The sequence below is a fragment of the Marmota marmota genome, unplaced genomic scaffold (assembly GCF_001458135.2).
Source record: "Marmota marmota marmota unplaced genomic scaffold, marMar, whole genome shotgun sequence".
Taxonomy (NCBI): domain Eukaryota; kingdom Metazoa; phylum Chordata; class Mammalia; order Rodentia; family Sciuridae; genus Marmota; species Marmota marmota.
The window spans coordinates 22,792,547-22,801,739 of NW_026000005.1; the positions used below are offsets into that span (position 1 = coordinate 22,792,547).

Genomic DNA, 9,193 nt, shown 5'->3' on the forward strand with positions numbered 1-9,193 from the left:
TCCATCTAAGTATGTATTTTGTCAATTACTAATAAATCAACTGGAATACTATTTTAGTTATGTTCTAGTCAGTCTTTTTTCTGTGATAATCTCAATTAGTAATACGCACAAATCAAGAAACATAGAACTTAGTAAGGTTACGCATAGTTTTTATATTTGGAATTGTCGCTGTATTATTCCCACATTATACAGGTTAATATACTATTTTACACTTTACTTAGTTACATCTTACCATTCAAGTTGTATATGGAGAAACGATAAGAAAAATTGGCCATGTTTGTTTCCTGGCGAAGAGGAGATCTTTTCACTGGTTCTATGGGTTTGTCAGAATCCAAAGTCTTTAAAAATAAAGTTTAATAAGTCATATTAAATTCAGGTTTCAATTATATAAAAAGATGAAAATTTTTTTATGATTAAGTAAATTACTATATAATAATTAACTAAACCAAAGTTCTTCTAAGTATAGCCTTAAGAAAAAGTATAATTGGTTTTCACAGTATTTTCATTAGTTATTTCAATTTTTAGATATATGCTTACTTTGAGGGCACCTGAAAATTGAGACTATCATAGTTCAAAGTATTTTTTCAAATATATCAAGTTGTGACTGACCTAATTTTACATAAATTCACTATAAAGTAAGTTTGATATGTGAATACGGACACGGTAAGAACAGAAATGGAAAGGACTCGTGCAGAGAATTCTGTCATCTCTTTCCCTAGAGAGATATGTGGTTTTTTCGCTCAGGATAGCTTCATTCTTTGGCCATGAATCACCCTAAAGATAAAGGTCAGTTCTGATCTCAAAATTGGTAAAACCTGAGACAGAAAAGCAATTACAACTTCAAAATGAGGGCAAACTACAACTCTGCTATTCTATCTGTAACAAAACAGCAATTATACCCACAATCAAGGGTATAAGGGTGACTTATAAGTTATCTCACCACTATTTTATGTAATTAAATCTGATTAATTAATTTACTTTTGGTGCTAGAGATTGAAGCCAGGCCTAGGTCTTCTCCATACTAAGCACATGCTCCACCACTGAGCCCCCAGTCCTCATCACCTTTTTTGTTTTAATATTTTTATTAGTTGTTGATGAAATTTCTTATTTTATTTATTTATTTATTTGTATGTGATGCTGAGAATCGAACCCAGTGCCTCACACATGATAGGCAAGCACTCTACCACTGAGCTACACCCCAGCCCCCCTCAACACCTTTTTAAAGAACACTTTATTTCCCTTTTTCCTTATTTCAACAATAAGGATACTTATAATAGGAAACTTCAGAAAAAGGGGAAAAGAAATTAGGCTTAGTGATATTTAAATCATTTGCATATATCAGAATCAGTTTTAAAATTTTTAGTCACTATGTAAATTAGATATAAGATATTCAAATTTTTAAAAAAGCATGGTTATTCTTTTTTTAAAAAAATATTTATTTTTTAGTTGTAGTTGGACACAATACCTTTATTTTGTTTATTTATTTTTATGTGGTGCTGAGAATCGAACCCAGGGCCTTGCATGTGTTAGGCAAGCATGCTACTTCGGAGCCACAACCCCAGCCCAATCATGGATTTAAATTAGAATTCGTGGAGGGACCTTTCTGGCTTGTGACTCCAACCATATCAATGTTTATAACGGTTCAATTTACAATAGGTAAACTATGGAACCAGCCTAGGTGCCCTTCAACAGATGAATGAAAATGTGGTATACATACAGTGGAATACTACTCAGCCATAAAGAGAAATGAAATTATGGCATTTGCTGGTAAATGGATGGAACTGGAAACTATCATGCTAAGTGAAATAAACCAATCGAATGTTCCCTCCGATATGCAAATGCTAACTCAGAATAAGAGTTGCAGGGGGTGGGGGAGTTGACAGGGAAGAACAGAAGTACTTTGGATTAGATAAAGGGTAATGAAAGGAAGGGAGAGGGAATGGGAATAGGAAAGGTAGTAAAATAAATAGGATATACTTTCCTATGTGCATATATGATTACACAATCAATGTTATTCTACATCATGTATACCAGAAAAATGAGAAGTTATACTTCATATATGTAAAATATGTCAAAATACATTCCACTGTCATGTATAACTAATAAGAATAAATAAAACACACAAAGGACTAGGGATATGGCTCTTTGGTAAAGCACCTCTGGTACACAGTACCAAATAAATAGATTTGAATACTCTGTTACTCATTGATCTAAAGATAAGTTGAATCCATACAGATAGTGCCCATCCTACTTTAAAGCTATTAAATTAAGGAGATCCACAATCTCTTCAGTGCCTTATTTCACAGTTTCACAAAATAGTCAGAAAATTCTCCTTTAATCTCAAACTTAATTCTACTGCAGCAATTTAAGCCCTAATCCCCCTCCTCTTGGTGGAACTGGAGAATAAAAAGTAGCAAACATTTTTTGTAAGATACCTGGAGTATGAAGATTTACTAAAAGTCAATCTATTTACAAGTTTAAATGAATGGTCATTTATTGTAACTACCTGCTATGTCCATGGTGCTAGGGCAACAAAGGAAATAATAAGAAATACTCCTCAGTCTAAGAAATTGGTAATTTAGTAGGAGGACTATCAATCTTTTGGGGGCAGTCACTGAGAACTTAATTAAAGCTGTGAACCCTCTTTTAGAAAAACGCACAATACACAAAATTTTACAAACTATTTTAAGAATTACCTACTAAAAATTTAAACTTCATTTAATACAATGCTGAAAATACAGTTGATTATGGACACAGGTGACACTTTATAGTGAGAATTTTTAAATTTCAGTAAGAAATTTAAGGTTTTAGCCACTAAGTCAATTATTTCCTGAAAATTTCCATTAAAAAGCAATGTGTTAGCAGTTGAATTGAGTCACATTATGCAATAGTTTTAATCTATTTTCTAAAGACAGATTTGTATGAAGAAAAGAACAACCATAGCATGTTTAGGAGCCATTCCTTTTTTGGTGAGTGGCTCTTTCCATTTACGTTAGGCAATTTAAAATATAGGGGAGAATACATGAGAACAAACCAGTAGAAATTTAGTTTACAGTGGGTCAGCATGGAGTTCCCACTCCACCTTTATTAGTTCTACAGATACCTAAATGTCTTTCTTTTTTCGCTCCCCTCTCAAGCAAGGACAAAACCCCACCTGATCAGGGACAAGACACATGTCAGCTGGCCCTTGCATAATTTTATTCATGCATGCTCATTTTTGTTTTCTCTCCTTTGCTTTTTTCTCCCCAGCAAAAACTACTTAACTTAGCCATCATCTCTATGCCAAAATTACCATCTTAAAAAAATTAAGGATTAAATAGAAATGGCTGACAATACAGACATAAAAGACATCCTAGGGTCAATAAACTATGAACTGCATAAGGATTAAAAGAAAAAGAGAGAGAGAGAAAAAAAAAGGCAATATTCCAGGCAGTGTGGGTGGGGCTTACTTCTGATCAAAAGATAAGCGAATGTCCCAAGAAAATCATTAGTAGGATTGAACAGTCTCCCAAACTTTCAATTATTAACAAATCATGGTCACAGGCATCTGATTTTCAAAATGATCTACAGTACAGAAATAAGTTAATATTTTATGTTTCTACTGTACCAATGAGTACTGTACCATTAGCTAAAGAACCTCATACTTATGTATTCCCAAAGATATCACTTAAGGATAAATGTTATTCTAATTTTATCACTGCCACAAAATTAAATTTATTTTAATAAACCATCATCATATATTGAATACAATGTATTACATAGGGCAGTAAAAACTAACATTTTGTTTTTAAGTGTCCTGTGTTAGATTACAGAATAAGGTTATTATTATTTTTAAACCCATAATCCAATAAAACAAAAGGTAACCACTCTTTAAAATGCACCATGAAATGGAATTTTGTCAGTATTCTAGAAACAAGTAATAGAAAATACTGACATGCAAGGAAATTATGCTGTAAAATGTACTTAAATTTACTAATTTATTAAATAGAATTTTGCTAAAATTTGAACTTTTAAATTTTAGGCTTTGAAACTTTTTATTTTAAATTAGCAACCTTAAACACATGAAAAAGTATTAGGTAATTCCTCTAGTTAAACAGATGCTGTCATAATTTTTTTTTAATCTTTAGAGTAATCAGGAGATACTACCTTGTGTTATGGAGTTATTATTTATTCATTTGTTAATGTGTTGGGCATTTTTCCTTTCTAGCTGTAGAAAGTTTAACCTGTACTCATATCCTTATGTCTGCACATTAAACTTTTACCATGCAGTGATAACTTCAAATCCTCAACCAGTTTTTCAAGTACTACTTCTAACCTGAGTGAGTTTGTCCAGTTCCCCAAGCCAGGCTCCAAACATTTTGTCCAGGTCCTGGTCTTCCTTGTCACTGTCTTCTTCAGCACCATGGTCAATTTCTTCATCTGAAAGCTGCTCCATCTGAAATACAGACATTTGTGTTGAATGAAAAGTTATAAATGTAACTTGTGGTATGTGCTCTGATATATAGTACAACTCTCTGGTATCAAACTTCAAAACCATAAATTATATTATTTTTAAAAACTAGAAGTCATTAATGGAGACAGTGTTGAAATTTTTAGGATTTTTAATGTTTTTTTGAATTTGTTTATTTGTTCTAATTAGTTATACATGACAGCAGAATGCACTCCAACAGATCATACATAAATGGAGTATAACTTTTCATTCTTCTGGTTGTACATGATGTAGAATCACAGCAGTTGTGGAATCATATAGGTACATAGGGTAATAATGTCTGATTCATTCGACTATCCTTCCTACTCCCATATCCCCTTCACTCCCTCCACTCCCCTCTGCCTAATTCAAAGTACCTCTATTTTTCCCTAGCCACCCCCTTATTATGAATTAGCATCTGCATATCAGAGAAAATATTCAGCCTTTGTTTTGGGGGATTGGCTTATTTCACTTAGCAAGATATTCCCCAGCTCCACCCAGTCAGAATGGCAATTATCAAGAATACAAGCAACAATAAACGTTGGTGAGGATGAATGAAAAATAACTCATTATGGAGAGCAATATGGCAATTACTCAGAAAACTTGGACTAGAACCACCATTTGACCCAGCTATCCAACTATCCAACTCCTCAGTTTATACCCAAAGGACTTAAAATCAGCATAATACAGTGACACAGCCACATCAATGATCAAAGCACTCAATTCACAATAGCCAAACTATGGAACCAACCTAGAAACCCTTCAACAAATGAATGGATAAAGAAAATGTGGTATATATACACAATGAAATTTTTAGGATATAGTTTAAGAAAGAGAGTATCTTCCATTGCCAAAGTAGAAACCAAAAAAAAAAAAAAACAAAAAACCTCTGTGATCCTTATGAAAATTACCTGATAAGGTTTTATGAAATTGAATATTTAATTTATTTCACTATATAAAATTTGCAGAAAAATTCAAATGTTTAAAATTAAGACAAATTGATGTAGTTCTAAAGATGTTGAAAATCAGATCAAATAAATTCCTTAGGCCTAAGTTTGGGAAGGGCCACAGCTCCTCAACAACCTTATTAGAAACTAATAATCCCTACTTCTTAATCTTTCACCCTAATTATATATAAATTAGGGCATTCCACTCTGGAAAATGGAAGATGAATCTACCAATTCTTTTTTTTAACATATTCTTTAAATTATTTTTTAGTTGTAGATGAACACAGTATCTTTATTTCTTTTTATCTGGTGCTGAAGATCGAACCCAGTGCCTCACATTCGTGAGACAAACTGCTCTACCACTGAGCTAAAGCCTAAGCCCCAGATCTACCAATTCTTTAATTCATAAATTTGGCTCTTAAGGAGATTTCGGTTTTCATAATTCATTTGTGACAATATTATTTCTAAGATTTTTATTTCTTAGAGAATAATTTAAAAACCAATCTCAATAGAAACCTGAGATCAAAGCTCATTAAGTGGTCTACCTATAAAAAACACAAAATGTTAATGAAAAGAAAATCTCATCTAACCAGATGACTTAATTACTCAAATAATATTTGCTAGTTTGAGAACAGAGCTATAGAAATACCAGTCTTCATAATGAGGGTCAACAAGCAACAGAATAATAGTCAACTTCCTCTTTTTCCCTAGGAAAATCTTCAAAACTAAACACTGGGGCTGAGTTATAGCTTAGTGATAGAGCACTTGCCTAACATGTGTGAGGTTCTGAGTTCTAAGCCCACTTACCACATTAAAATAAATAAATAAATAAAATAAAGATATTGTGTCCATCTACAGCTAAATTAAAAACAAACAAACACTAAACACACTGAAATAACCCAGAAGCTAAAACGTTCTAGGAAGAATTCTGCTTGAAAATAATAGCATTTATGTACTTAATTACATTTTATATTTCTAAGTACATTTAAAATAACTGGGTCTGCAGTACTGCCACCAAACAGATGATGCTGTCACTCAGGGCAGAGACAGCAGCTTCAGAATCTTTAATGAATATTTTAGGCAACAATACATAAAGCACAGTATTTTTGGAGACAATATCTCCACTGTAAAAAATCTGGTCACACAATAGAATATCCATCCAGGTGACCTTAATCAGAAAAATAAGTGGTGTATGAACATACTAACAGCATGAGGAAGTTACAGTAAAAGGAGGAAGGGAAAGAACATTAGTCATAGACCTCCATGAATCAGACATTATGACAGGTACCATCATTCCTATTTTACAAATGTGGAAAGCAGATCAGAGAGGGTAATGAGCTCTAGGTGTTCTTGGAGAAGAACTTAGGATGGCACCACAGGTCCTGTGTTGTAACAACACCTACAATCTCAGTCACTTTACAAATGGGGTTCCCACAAGATTTCATTTAACCAGAGAGTTCCTGTTTTTAATATAAAAAGGTTTAAAGCCTACACTTCTTTTGTGACCACACACTATAATTACTGATAAGGAAAAGGCTATTCTGGGAAAAATAAAACAATAGGAAAACATTTTTATAAAGCAAATATAAAGTAATTAAAAATGAATGTGAATGGTTTAGATTATTATGGAGCCAACAGAACTACAGGCTACACATGCAAGTCTAATGTTGGAGTTTCAAAATCCCTTTAAATATTTTCACTTATAGTTTTGTTTTTTAAAAAATCTAGATTACTACATAGTCAAATAGAAGAAAATATATCTAGTGAACAACGACAATGAGCCATAGAATAAGTGGAAATTTTGACATAACTGCAGTCACCATATAGTTATTATTCCTAGTTCTGTTCCTTTTTGAATTTTGTCAACACATGAATTATTTTACAAAAAATAACTTAAGAAACTTATTCAGAGACTTTGTTATGAAAAAGTTAGGTCCTAATAGTGTTTGCCTGCCACACACAAGGCACTGTGTTTGATCCCCAGCACTATGGGAAAAGGAAAGGAAAGGTGGGCTAGGGAAGATTTTGATCCTACAACATTTCTTAAAGAATTTGCCTTGTAAAATACTCTCCAGAAGCTGATGCAGATGATCCTTACTCTCCCATCCCCAACACGGAATCTTCTATTTACTATCCCCACCAAGTCTTTTTATAGCCTCTGCACAGTCTACAAGCAGCAAATCTGGTAAGGAAATTCATTCTTGCCTGCCAATTTCTTGACACCCACATCCTACCCATCTCAAGAATCAGCTGTAATTGCTACAAATCACCAATTAAATCACAATTCTAAATCTAAATTTTCCCAAATATAATGTCCCTACTAGAAACAGTGACATTAGAAAATAAGCCAACAGTTAACTGCTTTTTCAGAGGGTAAAAAATAAGTCTTTTTTCAAAACCATTTGATTTTTAAAAATGGATGGATAACAACATTATGCCTTTCCTTAATGATATCCAAATAGGCCCACAGAAACTATAATGCATACTACAACAAATCCTACTAAACCACTCTATGATTTTTAGATTAGGTTCTAGGGGATATACTATAGTCTCACTTCAATTCCCTGCTCCATTATACATGACAGAAACCACGTCCCTCCCCCAAGAGTAAAAATACCTTACCACAAAGGAGAAGGTTTATTCCCCCAAATACAGACTTACTAAAGTGAGAATAAAATCCAAAGTCACTGGCAGGTGGACAAAGTGCTGTGAGATCCTAACCTTCAGCACCCTCTCTTTCCACCATCCCCTGCATTAGCAGGCACAGTGTGCTACTTATTGCGCACTGGAATAAACAGACTTGCTCCAACCTCCAACCTTTGCAGTGCCTGGAACTCTTGCCTTCAGATATCTATATGGCTGGTGGACTTGCTTCACTCTGTTCACTGCTTACAAGAGTATCCTATCAAAATAGTACCCTCATCCTTGTTACTTTCTGTCCCTTGTATGATTTTTATTTTCTTCACAGCACTTATCACCATCTGTCACGTTTATAATTTCTCTTCCCCCACTAGAAGGAAAGCTCCATAAGAGGAAGTGCTTTGGTTTCATTCTGTATCCACAATGTTTGGAATGGTGCCTGGCTCACAGCAGTGTCATTAAATATCTGCTGAATGGAAGAATCACAGTGTGTGAGTGTGTGTGTGTGTGTGTGTGTGTGTGTGTGTGTGTAATATATTAATCAACATTAATAGAGTGCTGTTCTTCACAAGAACATCTCATTTAATCTCCCACTAACTCTCTAAGACAACTGCTACTCATTTATAAATGAAGACTATTAGGCTAAGAGAACTTAGGTAATTTTTCCTGAGATTCACATGCACTACATGACAGTATGAGAATTTGAACCCAAGTGTATGACTTATTCTATTGTGCTTTTAGTGGCCATCATGTACACAAACAAATTTAAGAAGAGTACACTTTAAAAAAAAAATCTCATTTTTATTAATTCATTTACTGAGCAGCTACCACATGCCAGGCACTATTCTAGGTGCTAAGAATAGAATGGTGACACAAGTCATGTAAAGTTATTTCCCTAATGGATCCTTATCCTACTGACATGAAGAATAAAGGGAAGTCAGCTACTGAAGATTTAGGAGAAGAAGGGCAGCAAAAATAGTAATGAGAAGACCAAAAGAGGAATAATAAGCCAGGTATATTCAAAGGAAAGAGAGACTACTCTGTGGTGGAGCCCAGTGATTTTAAGAATGGGAAGTAGGATCTGAAGTTAGAGACACAGACAGGTAAAAGAGCACCTATAGCCTTGCAAGCCTAGTAA

General features: G+C 33.8%; 1 protein-coding gene across 1 annotated transcript in view; it reads right to left on the bottom strand.

Moving 5' to 3' along the window:
• The window catches only part of Raph1 (Ras association (RalGDS/AF-6) and pleckstrin homology domains 1), a 60,588-nt gene extending 56,067 nt beyond the window's left edge, over nt 1–4,521 (bottom strand). Inside the window, 2 exon segments of the mRNA XM_048808351.1 lie at nt 233–338; nt 4,316–4,521. Coding sequence (XP_048664308.1) covers nt 233–338; nt 4,316–4,450 — 241 coding nt within the window. The 5' untranslated portion in view covers nt 4,451–4,521.
• Between the last annotated feature and the right edge of the window lie 4,672 nt (nt 4,522–9,193).